This window comes from Lonchura striata, chromosome 2 (assembly GCF_046129695.1).
Source record: "Lonchura striata isolate bLonStr1 chromosome 2, bLonStr1.mat, whole genome shotgun sequence".
NCBI classification, from domain to species: Eukaryota; Metazoa; Chordata; class Aves; order Passeriformes; family Estrildidae; genus Lonchura; species Lonchura striata.
Genome location: NC_134604.1, coordinates 24,419,766 through 24,438,618, shown reverse-complemented (window position 1 = coordinate 24,438,618; position 18,853 = coordinate 24,419,766). Strand labels below are relative to the sequence as shown.

The window sequence follows — 18,853 nt, the reverse complement described above, 5'->3', positions numbered from 1 at the left end:
AGCTGAACATGCAGCAATACTGACTTTGGTCACTACACTGTTGTGAATTGGACCCAGTTTTTACCTGGGAGTTTTAGTTGTAAGTAGGATGCTGACCCTAAGGAGAAATGGAAGAATTAAGGCACTAGATTAGTTTTGAGAAGAAAACTAGGTTTTTGTAAGCCTGATGAATAAAATTTGAAGAGACTTGTGGAATTAATTCTTTATATTTCTGTAGTATTCTTTATCCAAGGATGCAAAACAATTCCTTGAGGCAGGCAGGCCTGCAGGATTGGGTGAATGATGTTGTCCCTGTTCTAGGTGTGGAGCAAACTGAGGCACAGCTGTTGCCACCTGTGGTTTTCAGAGCAAACAGGATTACTGCCCCAACCAGGCCTGGAGGCTGAAATAGAGGCTTCTGTGCTTGACACTAGGGATTTATATCCACTGGATATAGAAGCCAGTTTATATATGGAATGCTTATAGTTTAGTCTTCAGTTTTATGTAAAATGAATGTCTCATGATTCAGTAAATGCTAAAAAGGGCAGGGCAATTAGCTGAGCATTTTCTAGTCTGCAGAAAAAGTCTCCTGACAAAAAGTTTAAGCAAACTCTTATTTGCCATCTCCTTGGTGTGTTTTCTCCTTGGAGAATAAGGTTGTGTTTGTGTGTGGATGCATTTCTGTCTTTCAAACAAATGTAGCTATTAGCTACAAAATTTAAAGAAGTTTGACAGCTTTCAGAACACAGAGATTTTTTCTTCCATGGATTGCATTACTGACACATTAATAGATGTTGTACTGGTAAAAATACAGTACTTCCTGTTAAATGTAGACTGCTACATATTTTGATTCTAACAACAATCTGGTAGGGTTAGGGCAATTTGTGTAGTGTCATCTGGTGTTTGTTTTGGATGGATATTATAGAAGGAGATACTGATTTTCAAGATGTTCAAGCAGATGATTGGGTGAAAACTCCAGCAAACCTTTAAAGCAACAGAAAGCAAGGGCTACTCCTGGTCAGATCTCCTGCTGAGGATACAAATGCTCTCCTGTATTCCTGAAACTCCATAGAAGTTTTTCCTCTTGCAGGCCCCTGTTTAAAATGAGGCCAAATATTCAGAAGAATCAGTCTGAGGGGGTGTGGTTGAATTTATCTCTGCACATCTTTGAGATGCACTAAGAAGTCACACATTGCTAAGATTTCAGCATTTGAATTCTGGTCACTTCCTTGAGGGGAGGAAATGTTACTCCACTAAATTGGTCCCAGAGAGTTGGAAGCTGATGCAGGACTAATGTGTATGGAGACACTAGATAGGAATTTTTGCTCTGTTAATCCAGTTTTATAGTAACTCACTTGATAACAACAGAAAATAAAGCTTTCTCAATTGAGATAAATCAGGTCATTGAAGCTGAAGAAAGCACCCACAGGTGTTACACAATGCAAAGTTTGGAATATGAGACACTCATTATGGAAATGAGAACTTTCTATGGAAATTGTCGGGCTATAGTAGCCTTCACATTGTGATGGACATGCTGTATTTTGAGTGAACTGTTGTGTTTAGGAAAGAGCTGAGAACTTCATTCCAACATAAGGATTCTTTACTCGCATACATCTTTCTTAAGGAAGATCTATTTTAATAGCAGGTCTTTGCTTGCTTGGGGTTATTTATTCTGTAAGGTCTTTAAAGACTATCATAGACAATGATATATAGGCAACTCCTTCATTCACCTCCTTCAGCTAGAATACTTGATCTATATTTGGGCTGCATTTTAAGTGGTAGAAGATGGAAAAAGATAAGAAGGAGGAGAATACCTATAACCAATGAGGATGATTTGGAGACGTGAGTTTGTATTTTCTAGAAAAGACAGGTCTAAAGAAGAAAAGTGAGGCATCTTCCAGTATATGAGGGAGTGCTGTAAAGAGGAAAATGGTCAATAGTATTCCCTGTCTGTTAGGGGAAGGTTTTGAGTGATCAGTTTCAAATTTAAATACTACAAAATCTCTCTTGCCAGAAAGATAATAGACTGTCTGTCTGGGGAGGGAGGGGAGATCCACAATGTTGTTATTGCAAACATAGTAGACAAATTTCTGAAGAAATAGTGTAGGTAAATTATTCCCACATGAGGAAAAACAGTAGACTAGATGATTGTCTGAAGAAAATAATGCATCCATTTGATACAAAGAGGAGGCCATCCAACAGTTGGTATGGAGACCAAGGATTAAAGATTTCCAAAACCACATAGGGTAGAGGAAGAGAGTAAGGACTAGATTATACTGCTTGTCTCCAGCAGCAGGAGGTTATTATGTTTGTTGTGCTCTCAGAAACTAGTGGCTGGATTACTGATGCACAGAAAAGCAGTTCCAGAAGTAGGAAGGCCACCTACCAAGCCTAATTTCTACATCTTTGTCCTAGCCCAGGGTGTTCTCTCAACTAGTGAAACATTTGTAATTTTGATAGTAAGAACATAGAGACCATATTCTATATGAGATGTGTCTCCAACTTTTCCACCATCTCTGGAAGTGTGCATTCTTCTCAAGGCAAGGCTTGGGAAGGTTGTCAGAAAGACAAACTAGGCAAAAATACCAAGCTAGTTGATCTTGTGTAAGTGAGACATCAGTGAGGTGTTTTGCCAGATAAATTTTTTAATTTCTCCTGTGGATGATTGAGGCAAAAACTATATATCTGTCTCATCAAGCCCACCAGTTCTCAAGGATCTAGAACAATTATTTTCTATTCCCCATAAGTATGAAAGCAATATACAGCCTTTGGATTTCACTCTGCTAGTCACTCCTGTGAACAAGCACACAATAAGTTCACAAAGAACCTTGGATTCCAGCATCTTAGGCAGTTTTGCTTCAGGTGAATGCTGTGCTGAGGTGTTGAACTACCACTGAGTTGCAGTAACTGTGATGGTTCATCACCACTGTGTTTCTAGAGATGGTAGTCATTACTGTGCAATGAGTTTTGAGATACTGTGATTTTAAAAGACACTAGAGAAAATCAAATTCTCAGATATCCTTCAGTTATTAGCATTAAGACTTTCAGCAACTGGCTTTGCAGAAAGGGACATCTAGTGGCTGTGCAAAAAAAAAACCTTGCAAAATGCATTTTCAAATGTACCACGTAGCCATTTCTGTATGGCCTGCAGTGTTCAATATTCTGTCCATCTTTTTGGTTCTACTACATCATGTGTTTTCTGGGGGGTAGTTTTTTATGGTTTTGACAAACAAAAAAATATCATCATTTCGAGCCATTACTTTCCAGCTTCATCTAGATCTGTGTGTGGTAACTTGGGCAAATGGAAAACTGCCTCAAGCCATGCTTGATGTACCTCACTGCTGCACTTCCACGTTTTCTATAGCATCTTCCAGGAGTCCATTGCCTGTTGTTTCCTTCTGCCATTGCCTTCCCCTTTGGTACTGTACTTGGAGAGCTTGTCATTGTTATTGTCATGGTAAAATCTACTTTCTTTTGAATGCCCATAGCATAAAAGTCAGCAGGAGGGGTGGATGAGATTCAGGGAAACACTAATCTAAGCATTCAGTCATGTATTACACAACAAAAGTTTTTTCCTTTCCCATCCACGTTGTGTTCCTTCTTACTAGTTGAGGATGAATTCCATGCATGTTTCTGTGAATAGCCTGAGAGTTTAATCGGTACATTTGCATACGGGCAAATGAAGCCTTTTTCAAAGTTGCACAGTAATATGTTTCACCTTTATGCCATGCCAGCTTCAAATTGTATCCCAGGAGGATTTCAAATGTGCATAATCTGTGCAGTTGTCTGGGCTTTTTTCCTTTCTTTTTTTTTTCTGCCTTTTTTTTTTTTTTTCTAAACTGGCAAATGCCTATTCATTGCCCATCTGGGTAAGAATGGCCTTTGCATTTTCACACCCATTCTTTCCTATATGGTTTGTGAATACCCCTCCAATCAGAACTTGCTTCACAGAAAGGGGACAAAACCATTTTACAGGAGTTTCTCAGAATAAGTCCATTGGGATCTCTACATCATGTTTACTGGACAAAAAAAAAAAGGGAGTACTTAACAAAGACCACTTGAATTTCACAGAAAATTTCCCACTGTCTCGAATTTAAAAGAGTGGCAGGCCTGAGGAGAGCCCTAGACAGGAGTCTTTCTCCTGAGCTGGGCATTCTGTGCAGTGACGAGTAGGTGAGTGTGCATGTGTGCAGCTGGGCCTTGTGAGGAGCTGACACACTTTCTGCCTTGTCCAAGGCTCTAGGAGTCCTTGTCAAAATGTGGCATTTACTTAGAATCAAACCTGCATTGGCAAGTCTGTGTTTTGTGGGCAACATCACCTTTGGACTTTCAGCTTAAAACAACATGAAGTAGGGGACAACCACAAAACTTGGACCTGGATCCAGTTTCCTGCAAAGAGGGAAAGGATCTGCCTTGAACAGCAGGTTTTGCTACAGACCAATCTCTGGAATTTGTTAAAACTGCTCTTTATACTGATGTGTCTTGTGTAATAGTGTTTCTGACACTTATACAAATTATTTGTTTGCCTGGACTTTGGCTAGATATGGTTTACAGTCTTGAATGTCAAGGAAGGTGGCTTAGAAAAATCATCCTCAAAATCTGTATTAGCTTTTTTTTTTTACCATTTACTGTGTATCTCTTCTAATGACCCTTCTTTTATCATCAAGGAGTAAATTTCAGTTGCTTCTCAGTTGAAGAAGTGGTATGTGTTCCAACAATGGGAGGATCTTTTTAAGGGCAAACTCTAATAGCAGTAAAAAATAATGCCACTTACGAAGTGGCTCAGTTGGCTTTCAGACTAGCTTCTACACCACAAGGAGCATACTAGATCCGTTCCTATATGACAGCTATTCACATCACTCTTAAAAATGCATACAAATCTCTTTTTTGTAGCCAGGATCAATTTCAACTGCCTGTTTTCATTAAGTTTGCTAAGAACTTCCCTAAATTCCTCCCATGTTAAACTATGACAGGACCAAATACACTGTGGCTATACAATTCTTGATTCCCACAGCCAGGACCTGAGGAGGGCTGTTGAAACTTATAGATGAACCTTGCCTTTCCTCCTTTCTGTACATGATTTGTGGGTAAATGGCAGAATTCATGTTCCCAGGAAGTCATCCAGTCTTATGATGCATGTCATGCCTTTCTGGAAAGGAGTTGTCCTAAGGATGCATTTTTCAGAGTTCTGCTCACAAAATTAATTTTATCTGCCAAGGAGCATAGTAACAAAGTAGGTTTCTTTTCTCAAATTAAGTGACCTGTCTGTAGCCTCTCTGGTAGGTGTAGAAAATTCCACATTGTGCATGTTCAGGGTAGGATTTTGGGGTTATTGGGTTGGATTGCTGCATATTTCTTCTTATTATCAAATATCTCATTTGAAAAAACCAAGCAAAGAGATGTGTTTCTGGGAAAGTGAGTCCTAGGAGCAAACCAGGTAGTCATTGATACTACTCAAAGATAGACGGAGATAAACGGGTAGCTGTACAATCACTTGCTGTGGCCTATAGTAAGTCGTGAAAAGAGGTGTCACCTATTTATCAATAATTTTCCACCCTCCTGTTGCCCCACTGGTACAAAGCTTTTGCCAAGGGTTCTGACTTTTTGTGTAAATACATTTTAGGTTCTTGTATAATCTGAAATGTTTGACAGGTAAGCATCTGGAACTGCCCTGGAGGCCTTTGGAGAACTAGTAAGTCAGGAAGAAGGAGGAAATACACCTCTTCTCTACATTATTTTGTGTAATAATAGTTGCAGTGCCCTTGAAGGAAAGTCTCACAGTTTCTAAGATGTTTTTCTAGTCCTATGGTCAGTCCCATTGGAGAAAGAAGCTCAAGTGTCCTGGCTAAGCTTATGAACAAGACAGATGTATTTCATAACTTCCATCATGGTGTTAGTGATTTCCTCCTTGTTTCTTCTGTGTGAGCTTCCCCTCAGCATGCTAATCACATATGGAAATTAGTAACCTTCTGGTACAGGTTGGTTTACATCTGTTAACATGGGTCTTCTTCAGACAGCTTGGCCCCGTTGTGATTTCCACTTTCTGACCTTTGTGTTTCTCTTTAATCATCAGCTGCCTCAGAGAATTGAAATAACTGCTTGTGTCCAAGGTGGTTTCTCTTGGAACCACCAGAATAGAGGGTGCTTGAGACACTGGCAGTGAATAAATGGGAAGAAAAAGGCAGAGCAGGGAGGATGCCACATGTGCCTAAAAATTGCAGTGAGTAGTGTTGGACTGCCTGTGAATGAGATGTAAAGCACTCCTTAGGGTGGAGCAGAGAGACGTTGCTGGGCTAAAAGGCATGTGTATGCCTATCAACTGCTTTCAGTGCTATTTGCTCTGTACATTTGTTAGACAGTAACAATAAGTTAGTTTAATTTACTTACACTTACCAGCTTCTATTTTGGGATGCTCACACATTACCAAGTTATTGTGGCAAGAGTGGTTACATCTTTGGTGGAATATACAAGACAAAATGCCTGTAATACTAGTGATGATTTAGTATTACTTGGTCTAATTTTCTAGAAACCAAGGTGCCTCACATACTACAAGTGCTTAAAATAATTATTAATAGTGTTTTATTTGTTTACCATTGAAGGGGCAATTGATTCTTCATCATTAAAAGGTGAAACCATAGTTTCTACCTGTCAAAATCTAAATAGATGGAAATTTCTTAAAGAATAGGAAAGGAAATGGGAAAGCATTGAAACCAAAGCAAGCAAGATGAAGGTAGAGAACAGTGGATTGGGAGATTGAGAAATGTCTTTTCAGTCACTTGTAAATTGTGAAGATTATGTTAGCCCTGTATCCAAATGGGTTGGATATGCTTTTCTAAACTGTTCTCTATTTAGATTATTCAGCCAAACTAAGCCAAAGTCTTCCTTGGAGTAAGTGTCTGTAATTTTCCAGTTTCTGTCAAGTAAATAACAGCAGGAGAACATTTGTTTTTATATTATGTCGTTCTGGTGCAAGTCAGAACTTGGGAATATGCTAAAAATGAAGGGGACAGCTCATGTTAACTTTTTGCTTTAGGTTCTTTCAGAGAACTGTTTGTCACTATTGGGTAGCAAATGTTCTAAACCACAACCCCAGACAAAACTCTGCGTGGGATTTTAGGAACATTTACAGCCTGAATCTTGAACCAGATTTGGATTTTACAAAATGACTGCCAGATTTTTTGATAGAAGTAACTGTATTGTGAAACTCAGGATCTAAATTCCTTAAAATACCAATTTAGATTGAAATCATATTTTCATATATACTCTTTGCATTAACAACTTAGGGTCATCACAGATTCTGTTCTCTTCTGGCATAAATCCAATCCAGAGCTTAAAATTCAGCTTTAAACCATGTGTTCAGTGTTTACAAATTGGCTGGCTCTAAGCTTTTTAAAGCCAGATAAACTGATAGGAAGTCCAAGACTCAGGCGTGTGATTGGAATTCAGGTCCAGCTGCACCTGTCTTCATTTGGTTTTGTCCAAAAATTCAGGACTTGAGCTTCTGGAAACGAGTAGGGAAGTTTACTTGCAGCCTTACAAAAATGATGTGTTCTTCCCAATGCTTCTGTGTGTGGTTTTTCCAGTGCAATCAGTTTTGTTTACACTATGGGAAGTTACCTTTGCCAGCGCTCTCGTTGTGGTCCTGCAGAGGACAAGACTCATTCTGTTCTTTTTTTTGTTTGCTTTTGTCACCTGCTTTGCTTCAGGTAACATCAGTTGCAAGGGGATGACAGAGCGCATTCATAGCATCAACCTTCACAACTTCAGCAATTCTGTGCTCGAGACCCTCAACGAGCAGCGCAACCGTGGCCACTTCTGTGACGTGACGGTCCGCATCCACGGGAGCATGCTGCGCGCCCACCGCTGCGTGCTGGCAGCTGGCAGCCCCTTCTTCCAGGACAAGCTGCTGCTGGGCTACAGTGACATTGAGATCCCCTCAGTGGTGTCGGTCCAGTCTGTGCAAAAGCTCATTGACTTCATGTACAGCGGGGTGCTGCGGGTCTCCCAGTCAGAGGCCCTCCAAATCCTCACAGCCGCCAGCATCCTGCAGATCAAGACTGTGATTGATGAGTGCACAAGGATTGTCTCACAAAATGTTGGAGACGTCTACCCAGTGATTCAGGATTCTGGCCAAGAGACACCCAGGGGAACACCTGAATCAGGCACCTCGGGGCAGAGCACCGACACAGAGTCTGGCTACCTGCAGAGCCATCCACAGCACAGTGTGGACAGGATCTATTCAGCCCTCTATGCCTGTTCCATGCAAAATGGCAGTGGGGAGCGCTCCTTTTACAGTGGAGCTGTGGTCAGCCACCATGAGACAGCCCTGGGACTCCCCAGGGACCATCACATAGAAGACCCCAGCTGGATTACCCGGATCCATGAACGGTCGCAGCAGATGGAGCGGTACCTCTCCACCACTCCAGAGACCACACACTGCCGGAAGCAGCCACGCCCTGTCCGAATTCAAACTCTGATGGGCAACATCCATATTAAACAGGAGATGGAGGATGACTATGACTACTACGGGCAACAGAGGGTGCAGATCCTTGAGCGCAACGAGTCTGAGGAATGCACTGAGGACACTGACCAAGCAGAAGGCACTGAGAGCGAGCCCAAAGGGGAGAGTTTTGACTCAGGTGTCAGTTCCTCCATTGGCACTGAGCCTGATTCCATGGAGCAGCAGTTCATGGCTGGTCTGGGCCGGGATGGGCAGCAAGAACCTACTCAAGCAGATCAAAATGATGTCCCTGCTGATGGCACTCAGCCGCAGCAGCAGCAGCAGCAACATGTAGATGCCAACTCATCCTCACCAGAGAGAAGCAATGACGTTGAAATGGACAGCAAAGTGCTCACAGTCAATAACAGCACCGAAAAGGGGGCTTTGCAACCTTCTGTCAACACATCTGTTGCCCAACCATTGCCAACCACACAGATCTACTTACGCCAGACAGAAACCCTCACCAGCAATCTGAGAATGCCACTGACTCTGACCAGCAACACTCAGGTCATTGGCACAGCTGGCAACACCTACCTGCCTGCCCTTTTCACCACACAGTCTGCTGGCAGTGGCCCTAAGCCTTTTCTCTTCAGCCTGCCCCAGCCTTTAGCTGGCCAACAGACACAGTTTGTGACAGTGTCCCAGCCCGGCCTGTCAACCTTTACTGCCCAGCTGCCAGCCCCACAGCCCTTGGCCCCATCTGCGGGCCACAGCACAGCGGGTGGGCAAGGTGAAAAAAAGCCTTATGAGTGCACTCTCTGTAACAAGACTTTCACCGCCAAACAGAACTACGTCAAGCACATGTTTGTACACACAGGTAAGAGTGCTTCCCTTTGGCTTGCATGTGGAGCCACAGAAAGCCCTTCACAGCCATGGACTTAGGTTTTGTTTGCCAATCTGCCAGCCCCCAGCATAAACAGGAAGGAGGACTTACCCAGGGAGCTGGAGTCACTGAACACTTCCTGGCCTTACTGCACTGAAGCTGAGTCCCTGCAGAAACATACAGATCCCAAACAGGGGCCTAACTGTGCATGGTGCAGAAACAGTTCATTTCTCTTGGAGTAAAATGCATCTTGCATGCATCCAAGGAAATGGTGAGCATTCACTCTATTCTGCAAGCTGACCAGGCAACATTAAGTGGAAGAGAGGAAACTAATAGGTCATAATAAAAACTTTATCTACTAAGAAAGGGCATCACCCTGTAGGTTTTACGGATATGGGGAGTTAAGCTCAAGAAGTGGTGAGATTAGGACAAATTCTTTACTGGTGGAGCTGCAGCAGTAGGTCCAGGCTCGGATTACACACACTGGCACGGATTTTCTAGATCTCACGTACTACTATAAGAAAGTATATCTGGGGTTTTGTCAGAAAGTCTTTCTGTGCCTCACTGAAGCTGATTGCTGTAATCCCTTGTCTCTTGGTAAGTCAGAGGTATCACTAGCTGTGAGTACAGAAACACAGGGTTCAATGAGAAAACATTTAAAGAATATATGTGGAGCACAATGGAGCACGACATCAGCACCTTTCTGTTTAAAACTACAGCCGCTTTAGTACACAGTACTAAAGATAACATAGGCAACCATATTTGCCACTTAGCCAAAACTGCCTTTTCTAACTTCGGCAATTTATGAGACGTCAAAGCAAGGATATGTGTTTTACATGTAGGAGTTATCATGGGTTCAGGACTCTAGTCCTTTACTCTTTCTGCTGTTGGAGAGAAATTCTAGTTTAGAGAAAGAATAAATATTTCTTTCACCAAGCAGTAGCTTTGTTAACATCAGATCTTAAAATAAGTGCTGGTTTTGTGAAACATGGAGGAGAACCTGGAAAAATTGCCTCTTTGTTGGATGCAGCAGATTTCAATTCCATGTGTAGATGTAAATGTTTAACTTTAATTTACCTGTATTTATCGCTTAAATGAAAAACTCCTCTAGACATCTACAGCAGACATGTACATATACAAAAATATCAGCTTCTCAGGACTGATACAAAATGCATAATTGCAAGGATCAAGAGTCCTGAATCCCAAGATTACCTTTTTGTCTATTTATGTTCTCCATCTTTTTGTTGTGGATGAGGAGCTAAAATGCTACATAGATAGTGTTGGCATTCAGAAAAATATCCCCTTCAGAACATAGTAAAATATTTCTGTTTGCATACTTGTTCTAAAAGCTGAAAAGGCTGTTTTACAAATAACTTCACTGATATTAGGTACTTTATTTCCCCCATTGCACTTTGGTTTTGGAGTCAGATAAAGAATAATACTGGAAGACCTTATCTAAAGCATTCTTAGCTACTACAAGTAATACCAACCAAGGAAATTGATAGGTGTCTTGAATCATTAGTTAATATTTTATTTGTGTGGGTCTGAGAATACCCTAAAAAATGATCTGTGGTGGCAAAGAAAGATTTGGGTAGATAAATAATTTCAAAATTCATTTAGGAGCTAACTGGCTCCTGGCAGAATAATTTCACCTTAACCAACGGAGACCTAGGCTTCAAAAAGCCCTCCTGAAAATAATTATTATGTGTGCAGCCTCAGAGAAAGTCTGTATGCTGCCTTGTCTAGTGCTGGACAGGATCATTACAAAAATAAAGGGGAGACTTTTCCTTAGACCTCTTAAAATAAGCCAGGCAAAGTGTCTCTGGAAAAGATCCACAGAAAAAATTAGAGGTTTAGGAGATGCAAATGTTTTAATTAATCTTTCTGTTTGGAGGGCTCACAAGAGGAGTCATGGGAGAGTCCAATCATAAACCAGAATTCAGTAACTTAAAGTTGTCTCTATATCTCTGTATGTTTTTATGCTTCCAAAAACTACATTCTGATGTAACTTTCCATGCAACAGAAACTGACTTCCTTTTCTTCTTTCACATGGGTGCAAATATATTAGAGATTGCTGGTTTTCCATGTTCCTTGTAGACTCGCTTTAGTATATCCCACAATATTGTGGAAATACAGTGCTGGAGTGTATGCAGTGTCTGCACTTATTAGGCACCATTGCCTTTCCCACATACCACACTGTGATTTATACTGGATGAAAGGCTGCAAAAGACATGCCAAGGGGATCACAGCAGAGCACCAACATTGCTGCCTCCACACCTTTCTAATCTGGTGACAGGATGAGAAGAAGTAATTTGAGGAGTGGCTGAGGTCACTTGGATTGTTCAGCCTAGAGGAGATTGAGGGGAGACCTCATTGTGACCTACAGCTTCCTGATGAGGGGAAGTGCAGGGGCAGGAACTGACCGCTTCTCTCCTGTCCAATGATAGGACACAAGAGAATGGCATGAACCTGTCTCAGGGTAGAGTTAGATTAGATATTAGGAAAAGGTTCTTCACCCTTTGGCTGGGGTTGTTAGGCACTGGAACAGGTTCCTCAGGGAATGGTCACAGCACCAAACGTGGCAGAGTTTGAGAAGCTCTTGGACTACGGTCTCGGGCACATGGTGTGACTCTTGGGGCGGTGCTGTGCAGGAACACGAGGTAGAATTTGATGATCCTTGGGAGTCCCTTCCAGCTCAGGATTCTAGGATTCCATGACCTCAGTGTCAGCACCAAGTATCCATTATGGTTAGAGTTCAAAGAGCCGCAAAGCCTACATCACCAGGAGCACAGGGGCTGGAGAAGGGAACCATGGTCAGGCACTGACAGTGCTTCTTCCTCCTTCCAACTCAGGATATGCTCTGATCTCTGATTCTATTCTTTTAATTATCCTAAATTGCTGTCTAATACCAGCCAAACAAAAAAAAAAAAAAAAAAAAAGCAAATGGAAGAACATGCACATTTAATTCACTAAGCAAAGTTTTCTCTGACTTGAAAATGAAGAATCACAGGAATAAAGAATCTACAGCACTCACTCAGGAAGCACAAAAATTTGCATACAAAAAAGAAAAACTAAAGTTTTGCAATTCTTTGGAGAGGAGAAATCCCAGGAAGGCTTTGAAGCTGAGATTAAAAAGCCACAACCCAGTGTATCTTAGAAACATAAGCAGGCAAAAATTAAGGTGTTTTTTTAGCACAATCTTAACAGGGTTTAGAGTGGAGGAGACCAACTTCTACAAACTCTGGGACATATATTGCCCAAGGCAAAAATGAGCTCCGTAAATACAATCAGCCTCTTGTAAGTTAATCAGACATTATTCTAACTGACACACTATCATTTTCCACATCACGTGTCATGCTTATTGGCCTGTCTGCACACACCCAGTCCTGTGTGTGGCACAGCCATCAGGAAAGCAAGGACTTAGTGTTTTGAGCATGTGTCTTTCACCAAGTAGGGACAAGCTCATCATGAGTGCAAGGAAGAGCAGCAAGTGGATTTCATTCATGGATGTCACTGTCATACATGCAAACCATGCAATAAATAGAAACAGACTTGGGGAGATAAAAAAGTAGGTCTTTCACATCTAATCCATTTTAATTATCTCCTCTTAAAATTGAGTATAAGTAGCATATGGTAATCTCACTATACAATGAGTGAATTATATTTTACCACAGGCATGTCTTGGTCCCTGAAGATTGACTCTTCAGGATTTACAACAGTGCCAAACAGACTGTAAAAAGAAGGAAGCAGGATGTCTGCGGAGGAAAAAAAAAAAAAAAAGAGGGGAAATTGCAGAATAACCACAGGAAAATAATTTTCTCAATCAGTGAAACAGAGGATCATTTTGATTCTTACAGAGCTACAGTACCGTCTCTATTCCTGAGAGCTTTGGGGATGATGAATTCCACACATGAAATATACTGCAAATGATTCAGAAAGCAAATTAAAAAGTAGATTTTGATGGGGCATTCAGGGTGTTGGTTGTTGGCTACATTACCAGTGCAGCAGCATATCATGAAAACGTTGTTTGATACCATGAAACATTCATGAGACCATGCCTTATCTTTCAGAACTCTGAGCATGAGGATGATTTAAGAGTAGTCTGAAAAAAACAGTATATGTGCTCAGCTAAGTATTTTTTCCAGTTTATCCTTGTAGTCACTGGTTTGTCTGAACATAATCAGAGTTCAATTGTATGAGTTTTCTTAATAAGTTTTACAACAGTCCTGGGAATACATGGCAATGTGGAAAGTTACATACATGTTTTATCTCTCTAGTTTACCTCATAAGGTGTTTGATTTAACTGGCAGTCAAATAATTCAAGTTTCCTGTGTCTTACACTGGAAGTTGTATGCCCTTTGCATGGTGCTGCCTGACCTAGGCAATTCTGAGTCCTGAGGTTCCCTTTTCCAGTACTCCTTGTACATGCTTCAGCTATAACATTTGACCAGAAAAGGAGCAACAAATGTAAATCTTTTATAAGGTGTTGGATTCCTCCAGCAATCGCTGTCTCTTCTCTCCTGAGAAATTGAAAGCAATTTGACTGAAATGAGTCTGGCCCAGGTCAGCTGTCTAGTAATCACTGATTTGTCCCTGTTTTTATTGCATGCTGGTAAGGAAATGGAAGCACTGAAAGGTGAGGTAGCATGGGCGAGACCTTCCTGTCTAGAAATGAGCATGAGGAGGAAAACAGGAGCACAGACAGGAGAGGCTGTGCCATTGAAACTGGGTGCAGATGCCAGGACCTTTTAACTCTAGTCCTGTCTTTGTCAGTGCCTAACTACTATGTGAACTTGAAGAATCATCTGAGCTCCTTTTTACTATATGTGGATAGGGAATTTCTACAGTCCCCTCTTTAAAGCGTTTTGAGACCTCTGGTTGCAAAAAATGTTGTGTGTCAAAACACACTAATTAACAGACTTACTCTTTGTTAGCCAGAACACCTCTCCAAAGACCCCCATGAGACTTACCATTAGTTTATTGCAAATAGTTCTACTGACCTGGTTTAATTTTATGATTCTTTTTTTTGTCTGTTTCTGTGTCTCTGTCTCTCTCTCTCATTGGTAATGGGCAGGTGAGAAACCACACCAATGCAGCATCTGTTGGCGCTCCTTCTCTCTAAAGGATTACCTAATCAAACACATGGTGACACACACTGGTGTGAGGGCCTACCAGTGCAGTATCTGCAACAAGCGCTTCACGCAGAAGAGCTCCCTTAATGTGCACATGCGTCTCCACCGCGGGGAGAAGTCCTACGAGTGCTACATCTGCAAGAAGAAGTTCTCCCACAAGACCCTGCTGGAGAGGCATGTGGCTCTGCACAGTGCCACCAACGGCACGCCTGGAGCCACCGGCACCGGCACGAGGGCTGTCCCTGCCGGCGTGGTGGCCTGCACGGAGGGGACCACGTACGTCTGCTCTGTCTGTCCAGCTAAGTTTGACCAAATAGAGCATTTCAACGACCACATGAGGATGCATGTGTCAGACGGATAAGTAGAATCTCTCTCTCTCTCTTTGTTATGAACAACAAAAATAGAAACAACAAAAAAAGCTATGGCACTAGAATTTAAGAAATTATTTTTGTTTCATTTTTACCTTTATTTTCCTCCTTTTTTTGGGTTCATTTCGTTTTGTTGGTTTTTGTACTACATGAAGAACTGTTTTTTGCCTGCTGGTACATTACATTTCCGGAGACTGGGTGAATAATAATTTTCCCAGTCTCCCTCGGATGGTGGCCTTAAGGCCAGGTAGTGCTTCATGAGCTCCACTGGTTGGATCTCTAGCTACTGGCCTCTAAATACAACCCTTCTTTACTACAAAAAGCAAACAACAAAAAAAAAAAAAACCACAAAAAAATTTTAAAAAACAGACAAAAATAATAAAAAAAAAATCTTTTTTCTCACTTGTGAAGAGCACTACAAATAAAAAAACAAAACAAAATATATTACAAATCTACAAGGCCTACTGTCGTTATAAGTACACCGCTTGCAGTGTTTCAATGGACATGATTCACATTGCTGACCGCTTTTGGACTTCACAGTATCCAGTTAGAACTGTGGAATATTTTGCTTCTGGTTGAGCAGCAACCAGAGGAAACAAGGCCCTGCTGGTTTCCACCACGTGTCTGCTTTCTCACACACACATGCATCCACAAACACAAAAAGGGCTGAGGGGAATGCGAGGCAGTGTGGCTTGGATAGCGTGGAGTCCCTGCAGGGCGAGGAAAAAGAATCAGAGGTTCCTCACCTGGATTCTTCTCCATCCCACACTGTCCGGCGCATCCTCCCCGCTGCTTTTCTCATACCACCACCACCACCTTATAGCAGAAACCAAGAAGATACAGACAACGAGCAACGGTGGCTTTTTTGTAATTTATTCAGTGTCTTCGCTGAGCACAGGGCCTCAGCACAATCAAGAGGGACTTTCACAGAAGGCAAACAGAAACACAGAGGAAAATCAAAAATATCAGAGGTTGCAACCTATGGATCTAGGTACAAGAGAAGGGTTAGTTCCCACAATCTTTGCAAAAAAAAAAGTTTCATCAGGATTTATTCTTGTGGAAGAAAGAGGAATAGAGGGTGGGAGGGGAGGGGAATAATAAAAAAAAAAGAGTTGTTGGGACTTTTTTAATTCAAAATTTTATAGAGGGGCAAAAGTGACGTTTACCAGATAGAATGCTGATTTTTTTAATATATTTACAACAGTATTTGTGTAAAAAAACAAAAAAGTGAGATTGTTAAAAGTAATTTTTCTTTGTTTTCTTTTTTGTTTTGCATACACTGCCACTAATATCTTCTCTTTTATTATATATATGAATATATAAAAAAATATATATTTTATTTTAAATTGAGACTGTTAAGGTTAGCTAACCTGCTTCCAGATAGAGGGGGGGAGGAGAAATGATCTTGATTTTTATTTTAAAAAAGAGGAAGGATGTTTTCTTAATTTTCTCTTCTAGTATTATTCTCTCTGTTTTCTAATGGAATCAAGAATTACCTGGGTCGATGAGGGGCTCTGTGAAGTCATCTGTGAGATTATCTACTAGTGTTTGTGCATCCTGCAGTATCACTTGAACTGCTACTTTGTTTTTCTGAATTACACGGTTATCTTTTTGGCTCTTACCAAGCTTCTGTTGTTTCCTTTTTGGTTCTATCTCAGAATTTATTTCTGCTGAAGGACGTTTCCTTTTGAGAAAGAGATTTTTTTAGTAATGTTCCCTTGTTTTTGGGGATGATATAAACTGTAGTCTTTCTTCTTTGAAAAAGTAATGAAAGTTTTGAAGTGTGTAATAAATAGAATTTCCCTTCTTTTTGGTCACTGGACAAGAATTAATCTGCTGTATTGTTTTCTCATCCCTGCCTTGCTCACTAGAGAGCTTCCATATTTGTGTGGGAATCTGATCCTGCCCCCGATAATTTGTGCTGATGCCAAAACAACTTAAAACGTTACCATTGCAAATAATCTTCCCTTCATTTGCAAAAAGTCTGACTGAAGGGCCACATCCCACATTCTCTGCAAAGACAAAGCTATGAAAGGAATGTAGGATCAGTGTGAAAGATTGATTCCTAATCTGCATATATATGTTGGTGGTTTGTATTTTGTTTTATTGTGTTTGGACTGGTGTTCTCCCTAGTTGTCTTCTGTGTATCTATGTAAAAATTTTTCCCCCAAAGCCAATTCCCAAAGTACATGGGTCCTTAGTTCAGTTGGATCAGTGTTTGACACTATCTTTGTCTTGCTTGAAATCCATGTGAGGACTTACACCAACTGCACTCTGGACTTCATATTTTAGGCAGAGAAGAAGCACCTAACAAAAATATGCAAAAAGGAAAAAAAGAAAAATTGCTAGTTTAGCTTTTAATTGTGTCTATATTTAAATTAAGCTTTCTTAAGTTTACAAAACTTTTTGCTTGTGAACACTGAGCATTTCACATGAGACATTCTTTTATGCTGGACAACTTTCTGAGTATTGACTTTGTAGATCTCCATATACAATTTTGCATGTTCTTTACACCTGTGGCTTCTCTATCAGATGCCTGTGATTCAGTACAGGTAACTTCATCCATATGTTCTGTGCCTGTTCCATTGCCATTTATTTGGGGGAAAAAACCTGACAGGTGGTTCAGTCTCAGAATCTTCCAGTACCCTGCAAGGTACTGTTCAGCAGATCCTAAATGCTGAAGCCCAGATTCTTGGCTGCAATATGCAGCATAGAGAGACCTTGAGGTGAGTGCCAGAGCAATTGAATCTTTTATATGGTAATGTCTTTCTTTGTTACCAGCTTGTTTGGGTAGTTCAAGGGGCTAGAGAAGGAGCACAAGTTTGTTAACAAATATTGTTCTAATAACCTCACTGGTAAAAGCAATGCTGCCATGTAAATCAAGATGTGAAAAACACAGAGAGGGAAAACTAGAGCCTAGACAAAAGGATTTAAGGTTTTTCTTTGGGGAAAGGAGCATTTTTTTCTGAGCTCTTTGGTGTCAAAGAATATTCTCTCATATGAGGAACTAGTGAAGAATTTTTCCCAGCTTACAAATATGTAGCTGCTCATTTGTCATCTGAGGTCTGGGGAAAAGCTGTTTAATTTGCCATTGTAAACCTGGTGAACTGTAGTCAAGATGTAGCATATTCTGGAATGTACTTCTGATACCAGAAGAGACATGCCAGTAAACATGAAATAAGAATCAGGATCTACATCCACCAAAATCCAAATACTATCCAAATTTTAATCCTTCTGTTTTCATCCTTCCCTAAATCAAAGCATTATCTTTGAAATGCCAGTTTTTATGAAGTCTAATAAATTTGAAGTGAATTAAAGATAAGTTGTGAATGAATGAATGAATGAATAAATGAATGAATGATGCCAATTTTAAAAAAAATAAACATAGTTCTTAAAGTAAAGGCATACTAGATTGAATTCTAAAACACTTGTCAAAGAATTTAGGCCTAGGTCTTGACAAATGCCTGTCTGTAATATAAACTGATTTGTTGGACTTCCAGACTTGATCTTGTAAAACATGGAGGAACTTGGAGCATGACTGCAAATGTAGCTGAAAGTGCTTGTCAGGTCATTCTGAATTTAGAAGCTCAAACATAGTCTCCTTTATCTTTTAAAGTATTAAATTATTTTTGACAGTTCTTCCTCCCATCTTTGAAATACTTAGTTGCTACTTGTAAACAACTATAAAATCTGAATGTTACAGGTATATTCAAGCTTCAGATATTGCTACTATATGCCTTTGCAAAAAGAATAGAAGTCACAGTGATCTGGAAACTACTGCTGACAATGTTTGAGTAAATCTGTCTCAGTATGCTTGAAAGGCTTCCTTCAAAACACCTGATGAAATGATACAGATGAGAAAATGCAGACTGTAGCACACATCCTTTTGTTGAAGCATGCAATATCCTGCATTCCTTGAGCTTGATTCTCACTTTTGCTAAAGCTCTCTTTATATTGCTTTGGTCATGGAAAAGGCCATTAAATAGAACATAAATTCAAGCTTACAAGTCAAGGCCTCTCTGCAAGGCGCTAAAGTGCAATAAAGGAAGCC

At 40.6% G+C, this 18,853-nt stretch overlaps 1 protein-coding gene across 50 annotated transcripts in view; it reads left to right on the top strand.

Annotated features, from left to right (window-relative positions):
• The window catches only part of ZBTB20 (zinc finger and BTB domain containing 20), a 471,634-nt gene extending 455,780 nt beyond the window's left edge, over positions 1–15,854 (top strand). For all 50 annotated transcript variants that reach the window (XM_021548945.2, XM_021548925.2, XM_021548918.2 and 47 more), the window contains 2 exons: positions 7,686–9,296; positions 14,377–15,854. In XM_021548945.2, coding sequence (XP_021404620.1) covers positions 7,706–9,296; positions 14,377–14,795 — 2,010 coding nt within the window. In that variant the 5' untranslated portion in view covers positions 7,686–7,705 and the 3' untranslated portion in view covers positions 14,796–15,854. The remainder of the gene's footprint in view (positions 1–7,685; positions 9,297–14,376) is intronic.
• Positions 15,855–18,853: the final 2,999 nt, after the last annotated feature.